The 18,997-nt window shown below is 44.9% G+C and overlaps 1 protein-coding gene across 1 annotated transcript in view; it reads left to right on the forward strand.

Moving 5' to 3' along the window:
• Positions 1-18,997, forward strand: part of WDFY4 (WDFY family member 4) — a 185,690-nt gene that overhangs the window by 96,865 nt on the left and 69,828 nt on the right. The window contains exons 40-43 of the mRNA XM_083440157.1: positions 10,418-10,495; positions 12,895-13,098; positions 14,896-14,968; positions 16,472-16,620. Of these exons, the coding sequence (XP_083296283.1) occupies positions 10,418-10,495; positions 12,895-13,098; positions 14,896-14,968; positions 16,472-16,620 (504 nt within the window). The remainder of the gene's footprint in view (positions 1-10,417; positions 10,496-12,894; positions 13,099-14,895; positions 14,969-16,471; positions 16,621-18,997) is intronic.

Below are 18,997 nucleotides of genomic sequence, written 5' to 3' on the forward strand. Positions count from 1 at the left end.
ACTTAACTGTCAGGGGTCCTTTACCTTTTTAGGATTGCTCTGCTGTTCGTGTTGTGTTAAGGAACGGTCTACCAAGCTGAATTGCACAAAGCCCTTTCCAGACATGGGGTTTCCGTAGCAGCTAAAGCAACCAGGCAGTACATGTCAAAATCCCTTCTGAGACTTTCTCTTGCCATTATGTTTGGTCTGCTATTTCCATTCTTTCAAGAGCCAAACAAGCAAACATATAATTATATTTCTGTGCATCATTTGTGTAACATCTTTATCTTCATAATAGAAGGATAATTAACATCACTAATTATCTAATTAAGTTCATTAAGCATCTACCAACAGTGCACTATGAAGCTGACATTATGTTCCACTGTCAACAAATGCTTTGATTTCTTAAGTAATTAAAATGTAAATTAGCATGCCATTAAATACACAAGGGGAGTTTTGAATCTGAAATTCATTTCAAAACTGCTCATGGCAACCCTCTTTTTTTTTGCTTTCCTTCAGTGAAACCAGACAATTTGCTATTAATGATGTATATTAAACTCTTTCCCCTTTGCAACATGAATGCCTGCTTTGATAACTAGCTTGCAACTAGAACACTGTGATGTAGCAAAAGGCAGGGAAATTATGTGAAGCTTCTGATCTGGGTCAGGGACGCGGGTGGCGCTGTGGGTAAAACCTCAGTGCCTAGGACTTGCTGATCGTAAGGTTGGCGGTTCGAATCCCCGCGGCGGGGTGAGCTCCCGTCGTTCGGTCCCAGCTCCTGCCCACCTAGCAGTTCGAAAGCACCCCTAAGTGCAAGTAGATAAATAGGTACCGCTTTATAGCGGGAAGGTAAACGGCATTTCTGTGTGCGGCACTGGTGCTGGCTCGCCAGTTGCAGCTTCGTCACGCTGGCCACGTGACCCGGAAGTGTCTTCGGACGGCGCCGGCTCCTGGCCTCTTGAGCGAGATGAGCGTGCAACCCTAGAGTCGGTCACGACTGGCCCGTACTGGCAGGGGTACCTTTTTACTGATCTGGGTGGGTTTTGTGAGTCCAGGAAGCTTTCTCTGGTTTGTATTACTGAAATATATATTAATTCGTGACACCATTGCTCACACAGAGAGACCGCAGGTACATATATGTCGGTCTAACGACATGTTACCTAGACCTTTCATAATATGACTTTGGCTTTGAGGTTCTTGTGAATAAGGGAGGCCTTGAATCTTATGTCATCAAATGAATCAGAATCAGAAGAATCTTTATTTGCATCAGCTCCTAGCCATAGCAATAAAATAAAATGTAGTGAAGATAGAGGTAAAAACTTAACTATAGAAAATACATTTTGGGGGTTTACATCTACAATCAAATAACAGGTCTTGTTCTAACTGCCCCTGCTAAAAACCTTGCAGTTTTTGCTGTCACCTGGTCACCTTGATCTGCTAGAAGAAAGAACACAGTAGCAATGGCTGAGCAACCTAACATAGACAATAACAGAGGGGTAATAACCTCACTCCTCAAATCTTTATAAAGAGTGCAAGCCAGAAGCACATGAGCCATGGGCTCAATACTGCCATCTCCGCAAGGACACCACCATTTTCCCAATGGAATTTTTTGAAATCGACCCTCAAGTACAGCCGAAGGCAGCATATTCCATCTTGCAAAAGTGAAAGCAGGCCTGCATTTTGGAATTGTTAAATTTTGCAGATAGGGTGCCAAAGTGTCAAAATGACTCGGTGGAAAATAATCATACCATGTTCAAAATTTCCTGGTTGTGGCCAAATTGTTCTGTTGTTCAGTATCATATAAAAAGGTAAAGGACCCCTGGCAGTTAAGTCCAGTCACAGACCACTCAGGGGTTGTGGTGCTCATCTCGCTTTACAGGGAGATGGCATTTGTCTACAGACAGCTTTCTGGGTCCTGTAGCCAATATGACTAAACCGCTTCTGGCGCAACTGAACACTGACACCAGAGTAGTGCACGGAAACACCATTTACCTTCCTGCCAGAGCAGTACCTATTTATCAACTTGCACTTTTGGCGTGCTTTCGAACTGCTAGGTTGGCAGGAGCTGGGACTGAGCAACAGGAGTTCAACCCGTCACGGGGATTCAAACAGCCGACCTTCTGATCAGCAAGCCCAAGAGGCTCAGTGGTTTAGACCACAGTGCCACCCATGTCCCTTCAGTTTCATATAGGCGCTGTCCAATTAAAGTATTTGCTTTACTGAAGCCCAGTGTTAATAACTGTTACGGTGATAAACCAGAAAAGAAGAAGAGTTTGGATTTGATACCCCGCCTTTCACTCCCCTTCAGGAGTCTCAAAGCGGCTAACATTCTCCTTTCCCTTCCTCCCCCACAACAAACACTCTGTGAGGTGAGTGGGGCTGAGAGACTTCAGAGAAGTGTGACTGGCCCAAGGTCACCCAGCAGCTGCATGTGGAGGAGCGGAGACGCGAACCCGGTTCCCCAGATTACGAGACTACCGCTCTTAACCACTACACCAAGCTTTTGGCTGACAATTTTAGTCCAAGCGCTCTCATATGTCATCTCATGCAGCTATGCATTTATATTGGCTGCAATTTATCACAAAGTTCTCTTGCACAAACTCTCACTGAATGGGAATTGTGCAAGAGCAGATATGGCCCCTTTCTCCACTGTCTACCATCCACAGCCGATCTTAGGAATGTCCAGCCTGTGCTCTGATTGTCTTCTATTCATTTCTCTGTGTGATATTCCATGAAGTACTTTGCCACAAGGTCACATTCAGGCTCCACGACTGTGGTTTCTATTCCCGGCAGTTGCTGCTGCCTAAGTGTAGCTGGTTGGAAAGGGGGGCGGGTGGTGGGAGGAAGATGGGGCAGAGAAACAAGGATTTTCATTTGGCTTGCTATTCCCCAACCATGTGGGGGTTCAGTGCAGTTGGCAATGTTCATTAGCCTCCTAGAGGGTTAAGGCACTAAGTTTACACGAGACGCCCTAATGGTTGGAGCTGCAGTCTGTTGAAACACAAAATGAACATTTGATCCCTATTCTGAGCGGCAGTGAGAATGAGATGTTTAATGAAAGTGCAAAAACAGAACTGCTCGTTCTGTGACTGTCCCCAAGAAGCAAAAAGAAAGGAGATCTTCTCTTTTGCATTCAGCCGTTACGGAGAACAGCTTAAAAACCATTCAAGTAACAAAGTTGCATAATCACACGGGGTGTGTGTGTGAAACTACTTTTATTATAATCGTTACTTCTTCATTTAGAAAAGATTTGTACTAATCATATACTGGTTTTCCATAAGCTATGGTTTTCCCAGTGGTGATGTGGAAGTGAGAGTTGGACCATCAAGAAGGCTGATCGCCAAAGAATTGATGCTTTTGAATTATGGTGCTGGAGGAGACTCTTGAGTGTCCCATGGACTGCAAGAAGATCAAACCTCTCCATTCTGAAGGAAATCAGCCCTGAGTGCTCACTGGAAGGACAGATCCTGAAGCTGAGGCTCCAATACTTTGGCCACCTCATGAGAAGAGAAGACTCCCTGGAAAAGACCCTGATGTTGGGAAAGATGGAGGGCACAAGGAGAAGGGGATGAGAGAGGACGAGATGGTTGGACAGTGTTCTCGAAGCTACCAGCATGAGTTTGACCAAACTGCAGGAGGCAGTGGAAGACAGGAGGGCCTGGCGTGCTCTGGTCCAGGGGTTCATGAAGAGTTGGACACGACTAAACAACAACAACAATCATATACTGACGTAAATGATAGGATGTGAATTAAACAGTTACAGTCATATCTTGGATCCCAAGCGCCATTGTACTCAGAAGTTTTGGCTCCTGAATGCTGCAAACCTGGAAGTGATTGTTCCGATTTGCAAACGTTCTTTGGAACCTGAACATCCAATGTGGCTTCTGTGGCTTCCGATTGGTTGCAGGAGCTTCCTGCAGCCAATCAGAAGCTGTACTTTGGTTTCCGAATGTTTTAGAAGTTGAACGGACTTCCAGAACGGATTCCATTCAACTTCCACTGTATTTTAAAAACCATTTGAAGTTCTGAACATATTCAGAACACTGTCATCTTCCTCAGTGGGGTTGTTTGCAACAACCTTTACAACATCTGACTCTCAAACGTTGGGATTGTTGAAATATATAAAGCAAGAAATTACAGTGGTGCCTCACAAGACGAAAAGAATCCGTTCCGTGAGTCTCTTTGTCTAGCGGTTTTTTCATCTTGCGAAGCAAGCCGATTAGCGGATTAGCGCTATTAGCGGTTTAGCGGCTATTAGCGGCTATTAAAAGCTTAAGGGATTAGCGGATTAGCTGCTAAAAGGCTATTAGCAGCTTAGTGCCTTAGAAAAAGGGGGTGGGGAGCGGAAAAAAACCCCCCAGGAATCGCAAGACATTTTCGTCTTGCGAAGCAAGCCCATAGGGAAATTCGTCCTGCGAAGCACCTCCAAAATGGAAAACCCTTTCGTCTAGCGGGTTTTCTGTCTTGCGAGGCATTCGTCTTGCGGGGCACCACTGAAATCAAATTGAGCCATGTGACTCAAATTGGGTCTACTACACCCATTTGGGGTGAAAAAAAGCAATGTCCTCAACATTTCTCTGATGAAAATAGGGGTGTCCTAAAGGGAAAGTGGGACATTCTGGGATCAAATCAGAAACCAGGATGGCTTCAGGAAATCTGGGACTGTCCCTGGAAAACAGGGACATTTGGAGGGTCTGATAAAATTGTTTCTGGGGCCCAGGATTATAGACCTTGGAACTAAAGCTCCATTAGTTTCATAGCAGATCCACCTCTGCTTGCTTCCACACAAGACCATCGGCTACCTAATCTGCCCTCTCCTAAAATGCCATCCATTCCCATTCTCTTGGGATTCCTTCCTGGTAAAGGAAATACCGTATTTTTCGCTCTATAAGACACACCCGACCATAAGACGCACCTAGTTTTAGAGGAGGAGAACAAGAAAAAAAATAATTCTCTCCCTCTCTGCGCAGAGTCTCTCCAGCAAAGTGGGAGGAGAAATGGAAGGGGCTCCGTTTCTCCTGCCGCTTCACTGAAGAGGCGCTGCACAGAGAGGGAAAGCTGCGCAGTGCCTCTCCAACGAAGCGAAATCAGAACAGCAAGAGGGATCGCTGCACAGCGAAAGCCCTGATCCCTCTCGCCCTCCTGGCTTCAGCGATAGCTGCGCGAAGCCTCTTCAGGGCAGGGGGAACGTTCCTGGCTTCAGGGATAGCCGTGCAGCCTGCATTCGCTCCATAAGACGCACACACATTTCCCCTTACTTTTTAGGAGGGGAAAAGTGCGTCTTATAGAGCGAAAAATACGGTATGCCAGCATTGCTTTTTCTAGTAGTTGCCTTAAACTAACGATCGTTAAACATATCTGAGTGTTTCCCACAGTCTCCAGCAGTATAGGATCCTAGCGTAGGGAAGTGGCTGCCATATAGCTTTGTGTATGTATGTGGATACAGGGTTTACGTGCAGAGCTAAGCCGTGAAGGAGACTCCTGGCTCATTGACTTCTGCCTGCTGGCCCAGTCCCTTGGTGAGGGATTCTTCCGCTTTCTAGGTCAGTCTTTATGGGAGTTGGGTATGAGTTATGTAATAGTTTTGTGAGGCCGCAACCGTGATTACGAGCTTAATGATGCTTCAAGCAAACAAACTCTAATGGCTTCCATCAGCGCTTTACAGTTTGCTTCCTGGAGAGGGGTTGCTGGTCAAGTGCAAGCACTGAGCTGGATGCTGGCCAGTGTCAACTGAGATCCCATAGATCTTGTAGCACATTAACTTAAGAGCCCAAACCAAGCAGAAGCAGGACAGTTTGTTGTGAAGAATTGCCATGCCTCTGGCATGTAAGGGCTACAGGATGATAAAGGCTGGCCAGCATTCTGAGGCAACTTGACCAAGCTTGCTCTAGAATAAACTTGTTTCTGTGGGATGTGATCCATGAGAGGCAGTCAAGTACAACATTCGTTGTAATGTGGGGGAATGTTTGGTCCAGCCAGTCGAAACTTCCTGTTCCTCCTGGCTGGAGCATCCTTCCTTTTGCATGTGATAGAAGGTGGGCGTGACCTAACCTGTCCAGGTAACACAAGGACGAGTCACGCAGCACACCCTCCTCTCTTTTTGACTTCCTTCTTCATTTGACCAGCTTTTTGCTAGGACTGCTCTGTTAGCTTCTCAGCTAGCAGAAGCACTGGGATTATTCCCCCATACGGGGTAGATCCACATGTACATATTTGTAACTAAGTCTGCTTTCAGGAATCCAACTGTGAACTGATGTGAGTAAACTAATTTTATCATCTTTAAATAAGATTGTGGCTTCCTTATTCTTTTTAATACTATATGAAGTCTGGGAGAGAAATAAAAAACTTTTGGAATGGAAAACACCCTGGTGGTTATCCCCAATTGATATTTTAACAATCAAAAAAGTAAACATGGAAGGAGAAAGACTGACATATGAAGACCTACTGATAGGATCAGAGAGTGGATGGAAATTGAGGACATATGAGGAGTTGAAAGACTAGTTAACAGGCTGGCTGCAATTCCATCAGATAAATGCAGTTTGGAAGGAAGATAAAAAAGTAGGGATAAATGAGAAAAAATCTAAATTCCAGATAGAAATAATTGAAGGCAAATCCAAGTTATTATCTAAAATTTTATCATCTTTAAATAAGATTGTCGCTTCCTTATTCTTTTTAAGAGCAATTAAAGGGAACTTACCAGGAACGTACAATTCAGTCTGAGACAGATTGAATTGTATAATAGTGAGAGGCTCACACGAGCCTGCAACCAATTATCTGCTGTGCATGAGAAGGGGAATGTAAACTCTGCTAAGTAAAGGAACTTGCTAGTGCAAGTTAGGAAGGATAATAATAAACTATATATCCTCTTCTGCGCCCCTGAACATTCCCAAAGTTTCCTCTTTTCTTGAAATGACTCGGTGTTAATTAACAAGCCATCAAAGCTGGGCTGAGTATAATGAAGCATCTCTTGTTGGCTGGAAGCCTCGCCAAAATAAAAAGGACAGCCTTTGTCAACCGTGAGTCCCTGGATATTGTTGGACTACAACTCCCATCATCCCTGACCACTGCTCCTGCTAGCTAGGGATGATGGGAGTTGTAGTCTGACAACATTGGCTGACTCAAGGGCGATGAAGGGACAGAACTATGGGTACTCTTTGCCTCTGTATTTGCCAGGCTATTATGAAATATTATTATTAAATTAAACTGTTATGTCGCTTTGAGACTTCTTTTGTATAAAGCGACAAAGCAATGTAATAATTAAGTTTGCAAAGCTAGGAAAGTTGGGGTGGAATAAAAGGGGACACCGTATGCAGCTCTATAATATTTAATCCCCCCACCCCACCTTCCTGTTTGCAAAATTTCGGCCGTTCACAATAATAACTTTAAAACAGCGATAAAGGCCGTGCAGGCATTTAGAATGCACATTCTAGTTTAGCATCAGTAAATTCAATCAACCAGCCTTTGTCTAGCCAGAGGCCATTACAGAAATCAATAAAGAACAACACATTAGAAATATGATAAAACATAAAAAGGATGTAATAACATGGAATATTTTAGTAAAACTAGAGTAATATAGGGCTGCCCTTTTTATCTTTTTAAGGGGGACATTCAGGTAAACAGGCAGAAGGGGAGTGGGGCTGGTGGTAGATTTTTATTCCCCCTTTTTAACTTGAGGGGAGGGGCTTAAAGTGGTTTACAAGGGTTTCTTACTTTTTTGTGGGGGTAACTTATTTTATTTCTTAAATCAAAGCAATATATATCTATGCCTGCCTGCCTGCCCATCTATCTTTTTGACAACATCAAACATCAACATTCTTTCCAAAAGAAAGTTAAGCATTTTAAAAGTAAAATTAATTTTATTCAAATATGCTGGGTTGTAATATTTTTTTTTCACAGAAAGGTTACATTATTTCCTCCCGGAATGACTTTCCTAAAAAAAAAAGGAAAAAAAAAGGTAAAGGTAAAGGACCCCTGACAGTTAAGTCCAGTCGCGAATGACTCTGGGGTTGCGGCGCTCATCTCGCTTTACAGGCCGAGGGAGCCGGCGTTTGTCCGCAGACAGTTTTTCCAGGTCATGTGGCCTGCATAACTAAGCCGCTTCTGGCGAAACCAGAGCAGAACACAGAAACACCGTTTACCTTCCCGCCAGAGTGGTACCTATTTATCTACTTGCACTTTGATGTGCTTTCGAACTGCTACTCACATGATTATTCCCCTCTGAGGGTTACGTGTGTCACATTAACACAGGAAGCCCAGCGTTAACATAACATCAGTGGAAAATGATCATGATACTTCCTTAAAGTAAGGGATTACTTTACACTCTCTTTCTTACTTACTAAGTTTCTACCATGGAGAAATACAGTATATAGTGGTGCCCTGCAAGACGAATGCCTCGCAAGACGGAAAACCCGCAAGACGAAAGGGTTTTCCGTTTGCAGAGGCGCTTCGCAAGACGAATTTCCCTATGGGCTTGCTTCGCAAGACGAAAATTGACAAAAAATTTTGAGGTTTTTTTCCGCTCCGAAACCTTTTTCTGAAGCGCTAAGCTGCTAAAAGCCTTTTAGCAGCAAAACCACTAATCCCTTGAGCCTTAAAAAGCCGTTTTTAGCCCTTAAACTGTCAATTGCGCTGATAGCGCTAATCCGCTAATGGGCTTGCTTCGCAAGACAAAAAAACGCAAGACGAAAAGACTCGCGGAACGGATTCTTTTTGTCTTGCAAGGCACCACTGTATATTAAGGTAAAGGTAAAGGGACCCCTGACCATTAGGTCCAGTGGTGACTGACTCTGGGGTTGCGGCGCTCATCTCACTTTATTGGCCGAGGGAGCCGGCGTACAGCTTTACGCTGTTTACCTTCCCGCTGGAGTGGTACCTATTTATCTACTTGCACTTCGACGTATTTTCGAACTGCTAGGTTGGCAGGAGCAGGGACCGAGCAACGGGAGCTCACCCTGTTGCGGGGATTCGAACCACCGACCTTCTAATTGGCAAGTCCTAGGCTCTGTGGTTTAACCCACAGCACCACCCGCGTCCCACTGTATATATTAGATGCATACAAAGCCAGTATCTGTAAACCTAAGTAAGTATTTGGTCAAGCAATTGGTGTAGCAAATAAATGCACGCCATGCATTTTTATAAACAGCTATGTGAATTTATCACTGACAGGTTGCTTGTGACAGGAGAAACATTTTTTCCTTGCCAATGAAAATTAGTAAATGAATAGAAAAAGAACCTACCCATGTGACGCGGACACAAAAACCTTGCGCACACACTGTGTAAAAGAATTAAAGTTTACTACCCATAGCTCTCAGGGACACGGGTGGCGCTGTGGGTTAAACCACAGAGCCTAGGGCTTGCTGATCAGAAGGTTGGCGGTTTGAATCCCTGCGACGGTGTGAGCTCCCATTGCTCGGTCTCTCCTCCTGCCAACCTAGCAGTTTGAAAGCATGCCAGTGCAAGTAGATAAATAGGTACCGCTCTGGCGGGAAGGTAAACGGCGTTTCTGTGCGCAGCTCTGGTTTGCCAGAAGTGGCTTAGTCATGCTGGCCAGATGACCTGGAAGCTGTACGCCGGCTCCCTTGGCCAATAAAGCAAGATGAGCACCGCAACCCCAGAGTCGGCCACGACTGGACCTAATGGTCGGGGTCCCTTTACCTTTACCTTTACCCATAGCTCTCACTCCACTCCTCTCTTCCCCCCCAACCTTGATTTAAACTCTGAGATTTTGATTTAAAATCTGTGGTTTGTGCGTTTTTTTTTTTAATTTTTATTTACCATGTAAAATAAACCACCCCCCCAATACAGAAATCCACCCTCATTAAACGTGAACATAACATACAATGAGCATAACATACAACAATACAAACAACCAAATAAAAGACTTCCTTTATCCTGTATCTGGCCTCCTTATTTACTTCTTATAAGCTGTTTCCTTTATGAATAATTATTAAGATTTTTCCAGTTATAACTTAAGTATCCACAAAGTCTCCTACAGATATTAATCGAAACAAGTCCAGGTATGCATTTTAGGGCACTGTTTTGTGAAGTATTCACTGCATTTCCCCCTTCCTTTTTGGAACTCTTGTCTAGTGTGATCTCTAGTTGCCTCTGTTAATCTAGCCAGTTCAATATACTCTAACAGTTTGTCTTGCCTTTCCTTTTTTGTTGGCACAGTTTCTTTTTTTCCAGTTTTTAGCAGTTAGGATCCTTGCTGCTCCTGTGGCATAGAGGAATATTTTCTGATCTTCTCTTGCTATACCTGTGTCCATTATCCCTAGTAGAAAAGCTTCTGTATTTTCCATAAAGTTATACTTCAACATTTTTTTAAGCTCATCCTATACTATGTTCCAGAAGCTTTTGGTTTTTTCACAGGTTGTGGTTTGTGCATTTCAACAGCGTTCACAAATCACTCTGTAACATCTCCTTACTCTTTCATCAGGACTTTGTATCGCGTCTGGAAGAATACCGGAGAAATGGTCAAGAACTGTATGCGCTTTTGTGCAAGGACCATGCTGAGGTAGGAAGCCCCAACCTCACTTCTCTGCTCCTAGCCAAATGAGGGTTGGGCACAGGGGCTACTATCCAGCAAGGGGGTTGTGGTGTTTTGAACATAGCATTGGTACATTTGCACTTTTTTTGGCAACCTAAACTCAAAACATCAAGAGCAGCAGAACATCACTGAGTTTTGGGAGCCCATGAAGCATTGCTGAGCAACATGGACTCGGAAGTGCAGGTGTCATTGGTCTGATGTTTAGTTGAATAAAAAGCGGAAGCAAGGGCTGATCTCTGCAGATTAGTGAAGGGTGAAAATCTATCAGTTTCCCTCAGTTTCCTCTGTCTGGTGATCTCCCCTGCCCCCAATGCTGTTGACAAAAGAGTTTTCCCATCCTTAAGTTCAGTTTGTCCCATTTCCACATCACCTGTAGTGGTTCTAGGGATTGCTTGTGCGTAAATTGCCTTCACTCGTGGCTGTCTTGCATGGTTGAACCCTTTCTGACAGAGCAGCCTCTATCTCGTGGCTGCCTCAGTCGCTGGCAGAATCCGTCAATGGCCGTTTCTTAAACCGCTTCCAACATAAAAGCTGCTTCACGCCCAGTCTCCTCCCCCGTTGCCTGCGCGCAAGCTTTTTGCGCGCTGTGGGTATGGGTAACGGAGCACTTGTCCCCTCTCCACTTGTCTCCTGCGAAGAGTCTTGGAGCCAGCTCTCCGCTTCCTCTATCTCCTCCCCTTCTCCACTGGTGTTACGCTGATTTCCTTCCCCAGCGTATGGGCTATCCCTCCCCCTACTGGTGCCCTCTCCACCATCGTCCAAGAGCCCTCTCACCTCCTCCTGCTCCGATGGCAGTTCCCTGACATCACCTTGCAAACATTATTTTAAGATTGGCACAGAAATTTTTATATATGCGTTTTTTGCTAGCAGTTGCCGCTAAAATGCATTTTCAGTGCTCTGCACATTTTTTGTGCGTGCTTCCCCTAATATATAACACTTTTGTTGCTGGATCAAAACATTCTCAGAAGTGCAAAATTTCAAGGGGTGTCGCACTTCATTTTCCCTACTGGTTTGAGAAGTGTGTTTTAGGTAGGTAGGCATTAAAATGGAAAGCAGTTTCTTTTCCATTCATACTACAGCATAATGAAAAGGACTCCTTTGCAGGCTTCATTTGACAGACCTAACCGTACGTGCTTTTTTACACCCAAAATGGGATAAGGGCAGCTATGTTGGTTTTCTCACCTCTATTTGCATCAGTGGGTAGATTAGAATTTGGACCACGTACTGCTCACACACTCCCCTGCTTGGTGGGAAAGGAATGTTTTTTTTTTCCCTTTTAAGTGCAGTAAGTATGTGATTTTTCCAACGAAATATTCTGCATAGGAACATATAATAGTTGATAGGAATGGCTACATTAATTGTGATTGACAAGCCATTAATCGGCGACTCCTTTTTCACTTAATACATTTACTGGAAAAACACCATATGGATGCATGTTTTTAAAAAATATATATAGAATTATTGGGTTTTCCTCTGCTGATTGTAATAATTTGATTGTTCGCAATAAACTGAAGATGATAGTGCAAAACAATTTAATACAAAAACTCTCAATGAAATGTAAATGTTTGTTACAAACAAGGGTTGTTGTTTTTTTAAGTTGCTTGAGCCTGGAAAGCTGCTGAAAGTCCAAGCAGACTGACGGACAAATTGTGTGACCTTATCTAAGGCAGCTTCTTGTACCACTGGAGGTCTCAGGGCTGCGACCTCAAACCTGAACCTAACTTCTGGAGCAAGGGGCAGGGAAATCTTAATAGTGGGGAAGGGGTCCTGTTTTCTACCTCCTGAAACATTCCTGTATAGTGCAGGGAAACTGCACCAGTTCCATATTTGGGGGGACATGAAGTGTAGGAGAGAAATCTGAGATAGGGAGGTGCTCTCCCAGTGTACCTGAAGGAACATCTTTACCCCCATTGTTCAGCCCGGAAACCTATGGCTTTCTGGCAGTTCCCTTGCTGCAAGAAGTGAAACTACAGGGAACCAGGCAGAGGGCCTTCTCAGTAGTGGCCCCTGCCCTGTGAAACGCCCTCCCATTTAATGTCAAGGAGAGAAAGAACTACTGTACATAACTTTTAGAAGACACCCTTTATCGGGAAGTTTTTAATGTTAGATGTTTTGTTATGCTTTTATATGTGTTGGAAGCTGCTCAGAGTGGCCGAGGCAACCCAGTCAGATGAGTGGGGTATAAATAATAAAATTATTGTTATTAATTATTATGTGGCTACATATGTACGGCATACAAACTTTCCTGCTTCTCGTAGCCTAGGTTTCCGTGGTAAAGGTCTCCCACTTCAGCAGCCCAATGAAATATCTGAATAAATGTAAGAAAACCAAGCTGTGTTTTGAGTGTTTTGAGTCTTTCTTCGCAGAGGTTAATGTGTGGGTACAACAAATCTGCAAAAGCCTGGGCAGACCTTGAGGAGCAGCTGGTTCGGAGAGGAGGACCATGGGCGTCAGCCTTAGCCCCTTCTACTTCAAGGTGGATTCTGGATGGATACGAAGGCCCTTCGCGGATGAGGAAGAGGGTTTGGCTCAGAGTCACCTATCATACAGCTGTGTCAACAAGGAACAAGGTGACACGCCTTGGGGGCAACAAGAGGGAATTATCTTTCATCAGTAATGGCCTTGTAAAACTAATCATAAGGGGCAGCTCTTCCCTCTAGAACGTTGGCACTTACAGTCAAACCTCTCTTGTCGAATGTAATCCGTTCCGGAAGCCTGTTCGGCTTCCAAAATGTTCGACAACCGGAGCGCAGCTTCCAGTTGGTTGCGGGAGCTTCCTGCACTCAAGTGGAAGTCGTGTCGGACATTCGGCTTCCAAAAAACGTTCGAAAACCGGAGCATTTGCTTCCGGGTTTTCAGCATTCGGAAGCCAAAACGTTCCAAAACAGAGGTGTTTGGGATCCGAGGTTTGCCTGTACAGTCATACCTCATGTTGCGTCCCCGTCAGGTTGCGTTTTTTTGGGTTGCGGACTGCCAAAAGCCGGAAGTACCGGAATGGGTTACTTCCAGGTTTTGGCAGTTGCACATGCACAGAAGCGCTGAATCACAACCCGCATGTGCGCAGATGCGGGTTGCGAACGCTGCGGGTTGCGAACGTGCATTCCGCATTGATCACGTTCACAACCCAAGCATCCGCTGTACTTCTTTTGGTTCACTTCCATATTCCCAGAAGCCTTGAAATAAGCTTGGATGGCTTATCAGGGGTCCTCCATCTGGCAGATGTTGCCGCAGAAGAGGGGACTCTGTATCAGCTTAATAAATGTGCTGGTCCTGAGGGTTAACCGTGTGGTGAGGTCCGAGTCCAGTCCGAGATCGAGGGTGAGGTATGGAGGGTGTCGGTCAAAGCTGAAGGCGGGTCCAAGGCAGGGAGTCGGGTGAGGTCAGGAACTCTGGCAGAAGCGCAGGACAGGGTGCAGACAGGAACAGGCTACCAACAATGTTGCTCCCGCAACCTGGGACTGGGGCTGGCTGGCTTTTATCTGCCCCGAGGCATAGGGTGGTCCCGGTCCACAGGTAACTCGCCTCTCCTGGCCTGGTGGCGAGCACTCCTACTGCGGGAACTTAGTTCCCTCTGCCTCTCTGCCCTGAGCCTCTGCAGCTCAGGAGAGGCTGGAGGGTTCGCGGACCCAGAGGCAACCTCAATTTCCCCTGATGGGGCTGAGAGTGGAGCACTTGCAGGCAATGGGTCCTCCCTCACCTCAGGAGCCAGTTAAGACTCAGCTGGTGCCTGCACCTGAGGATCCAGCACAGGTGAGGACCCTTCAGGCTCAATCCCCAGCCCTGGCTCAGCTGGTTCTGGAGGTGGGGACTCCTGTGCAGGCTGGGATTCCTCAGGTTCAGCCTCCGAGTCCGAATCCCAGGCCATCACAATAAATCATGGGTTGTTGGGGAGAGAATGATATCATGCCCGCAATCTCCACCTTCCTCCTTTCATTCATTGACTTCCATGCTTCCATCATGGTCTCATTATAACACTTAAATCAGTGTTTCCATGCTGTCTCCAGCTGTTTTTGGATTACAGTCCCCATCATCCCTGACCACTGGGTCCTGCTTGCTAGGGATGATGGGCGTTGTAGTCCAAAAACAGCTGGAGACCCAAGTTTGGGAAACCCTGATGATCTCAAAATGAGAGTAGATAAATCCATATGTGATAAGCCCCATCAATGGCTGGTGCTAGTAATTATATGGAACCTCCATGTTCAAAAGCAGTGGGCTTTTAAGTACCAGATGCTGTCGACAAATTAAAAGGAAAGACTGACTATCTGCATGCCTTGCTTTATCAAGGAGGGCACTCTGGATGGTCCATGGAAGGGGATACTCTGACCAGAGTTCCAGTTTGATGTTGATCTGTTTTTTCCCTCTTTCAGTTGCATAATTTCTCTGCTCAGGCTCATCAGGCGCACGACAGCACATTTGCTGTAACCCCAGAGGAAAGCCAAGGTAATATTCCAGGGCTGACGGCTCCATGAGATAACTCTGGTAATGTATGGAAAGAACAGGCAGGCACCAATCTGATTCCAAAACATCTGTTTGTGTTGGACATTTGATTGCTTTCACAACAATATACCAGGCCACGATGAAATGAATTCATGAAAAAGAGTGAATTAATATGATAAGTTTTGTCCGAGTTATTTGATCAAGATGACACCTTGTCTTGTAAATGCCATTGGAAGGACCGGGTGCAGTTTGCTAGCTAAGCAAGAGGGCTGTGGCAGAATAAAGGTAAATGTAAAGGGACCCTTGACCATTAGGTTCAGAGCCTAGGACTTGCCGATCAGAAGGTCAGCGGTTTGAAACTCTTTGATGGGGTGAGCTCCTGTTGCTCAGTCCCAACTCCTGCCAACCTAGCAATTCGAAAGCACGTCAAAGTGCAAGTAGATAAATAGGTACTGCTCTGGTGGGAAGGTAAATGGTGTTTCCGTGCGCTGCTCTGGGTCGCCAGAAGCAGCTTAGTCATGCTGGCCACATGACCTGGAAGCTGTACACCGGCTCCCTCGGCCAATAAAGCGAGATGAGCGCCGCAACCCCAGAGTCGGCCACGACTGGACCTAACGGTCAGGGGTCCCTTTACCTTTTATATACTTGAGCATTCAAACTATAGCTAAATAAAGTTGGAGGGAATTCTGAACATTGTAAATAAAGATAGGCGATGAAGGTTCCAGGCGAGTCTCCTTGGGGGAGAGCATTCCACATAAGAGGAACCACCGCAGAAAAGGCCCGTTCTTGTGTGGCCACCCTCTGGACGTTTTGTGGAGGAAGCACACGAAGAAGGGGCTCAGATGATGCTTTCAGGGTCTAGGTCAGTTATGGATATAGAAGGCATGACATATACCAGCCTTGTGTAGAGCAATTTGCCCAATACCATAGTGCAGGCTAGGGAGCAGAAAGAGATCGCTCTCCTTCTCATGCGCCCACTTCTTTAATTTCTCTGCTAGCTGCAAAGGAAGGGAAACTACCGTATTTTTCGCTCTATAAGACGCACCAGACCACAAGACGCACCTAGTTTTTGGAGGAGGAAAACAAGAAAAAAAAATATTCTGAATCTCAGAAGCCAGAACAGCAAGAGGGAGCACTGTGCAGCGAAAGCAGCAATCCCTCTTGCTGTTCTGGCTTCTGGGATAGCTGCGCAGCCTGCATTCGCTCCATAAGACGCACACACATTTCCCCTTACTTTTTAGGAGGGAAAAGGTGAGTCTTATAGAGCAAAAAATACGGTATTGCAGCCTTCCTCCAACTGTCCACTTGGTATAGGGCATTTAAGAAAAAATACTAGTCTGCCAATTTTGACCATGAAGAAGGGATTTGCGCTCTTGGAAATACAAGCTACGATGGTGCCTAGTGAGTTTGTTCGGCTTGTTTACAAGGCAAACACAACTATTTGTTAGCCATTTATTATTTGCTGTAAACATACTGCCATTGATCCTGTCTTTCCTACTGATACAGGAGAGCAAAAGCTAAATGGAAGAGGAGAGATGGATTGTGGGCAGTTGACATTCTTCCCTGCCCTGCATGAAAGTTTCCAGTCGGAAGAATTTTTGGAAATGTGCACAGAGCGGAAAATCATCCTGCAAGAGTTTGTACAGGATGAAAAGGTACCATGAGTTGATTCTGGGGAACTTTTGTTTTGCACATCACTGTTCCCAAATGTGTGGTGGGGTGTAATTTGGTGCAGAGAAGTGGAACAAGAAAGCACCTCAGATTCTGCTGAGGCCTAGACTAGACCATGGCCCAGGGGCCGGATCTGGCCCAATCGCCTTCTCAATCCGGCCCGCGGATGGTCCAGGAATCAGTGTGTTTTTAAATGAGTAGAATGTGTCCTTTTCTTTAAAATGCATCTCTGGGTTATTTGTGGGGCATAGAAATGCGTTCATTTTCTTTTTTCAAAATATAGTCCGGCCCCCCACAAGATCTGAGGGTCAGTGGACCAGCCCCCTGCTAAAAAAGTTTGCTGACCCCTGTCACTAGACCAAACAGTTATCCTGTGGTAACTCTATCCTTGGACTTGAAAGGATAGATGGGGATGACCTGATACAAGCTGTTTTCAGATTGTTGCTAGTTTGTGGATGCTACTCAGTTATATACCGGCAAACTCACGTTGCACAAAGTGAATTTCATGCCCTTGTACAACAAACCCGCTTCCAGGAGGGGAAAAACGCAGACTTTTTGAGGTGAAAAAACTGGTGGGAAAATGCACTGCAAAACTTAGGTTATTGATTAGGGCTGGGCGATATATTGATATATCATCCAAAAATGATTTGAAGTCCATATCAGTTTCATAATTTTTGACCTGGCAATATATTGTGAATCATGATGTGTGTGTGTGTGTGTGTGTGTGTTTGTGCGGGCTATGCAAAAATCACGATGCAGGAAAAACCATGAATCCAGCCAATGTCAGACATCGTGATATATCAGTATATTGCAGAGTTTAGCTGGTGATATGTCAGGTTGTTCGAAACCAGATATTGCCCAGCCCTGTTATTGATTGCAACATCATATGCAGGGCCGGATTTAGGTTTGATGAGGCCCATAGCTACTGAAGGTAATGGGGCCCTTTATATGTCCAGCTGTCCTTTGTCAACAACAAATTGTGGCTGGTTTTTGTGTTGAATATATGCTATATGGTATTTTATGGACCTAATAGGTATCTAAAGCCATTTGCACATGTTGCCATGGAACCAGTCCATGCAGAATGTAGGCACCCTATATATAGAAATGAGCAAACCAGTGATATTTTAGGGAGCAGGCTAGCAGGCGGCGCCCATGACTTACACCATAGCCTACACAACACAAAACACTGTTGCTGTATGTAGGTTTTATTTTATTTGTTTTTTATCTTATAATTTGGAAATGTACATCCAGGGTGTTTTTTTCCTTTAATTTTTTTTGGGGGGCCCAAGAGAGTGGGGCCCCTAAACTATGACTTGTTTAGCTTATATATAAATCCAGCACTGATCATATGACTTCCCTTCAGACAATTCAGAACGATTGCTCAAGAAACAGCTCATCTGCTATTGACTTCAATGTGTCTCCACGTGAAAAAACTCCACACCTAGAAAGTTAGATGCTAGGGTGAAGGATTGAAACCTAGTGTCCTCTTTGATGAGCTAGTTTTCTATGTATAAGAATTGAGGTCAGCATTCAGACAGGGCCCTCTGCCTTCAGCTGTTCACAGTATAGTATGTTGCAATTAATAATGTACTCTTACAACCTATTACTGCCTTTACCATGGGATTGGTGAGGAAATTACAACCTCCCTCTCCCCCCCCCCCCCAATATATATCCTTCATTAACTGCAACTTTATATAATGGCATTTTGTCACTGTAGCAGTGCATTTCAGAAATGTTAAGGAACACTGTCGGGCCGATATGTCCATCAGTCAAACAAGGTCCTCTGAAAGTGATACATATATGTTTGCTTGGACTTTAGGTTTCTTGTAGATCGAGACAACACAATTAAGCTGTTCCCAACAGTGTAACCTCAGTGAGACAGGTTTTGCTTGCCTTGGCACATGTAATGTTGCTACCCAACATCCACACTGCTTTGTTCCTCTGTGTAACTCCACAGGAAGCCACGAGACATGCCAGAAGCATTCTTTTAGCAACAGCTAAGTCGATTCAAATTTTAGAAAGCTGCGGGAGGTAACATTAGCCGTTATATGCTCAGTTAGCATGCTAATTCAGTTAGTCTGCTGGCCACAGAGCAGGAACAAGCTCTCTCACAGCACTGCTCCTTGATAATCACCTCTTCCGTACCAAATTGCTTGCGCTGAAACAGTTTGATTCTGTAAAAATGTTGTTGTATGTGGAACTGCGCACTTTGGGTTTTCGCAGAGATGGGCAAATTCTCGGCTGCCGTGATTACTTTTGGGAGTGTTTGCATTAGGAAAGAGATAAACCAAATGGATCAGCTTCTTGCACTCTAAAAAACCCGTGTTTCTCAGTGAACCTGTGTTCATGCATTTACCGCAC

This window comes from Podarcis tiliguerta, assembly GCF_965153285.1.
Source record: "Podarcis tiliguerta genome assembly, chromosome: 5".
Taxonomy (NCBI): domain Eukaryota; kingdom Metazoa; phylum Chordata; class Lepidosauria; order Squamata; family Lacertidae; genus Podarcis; species Podarcis tiliguerta.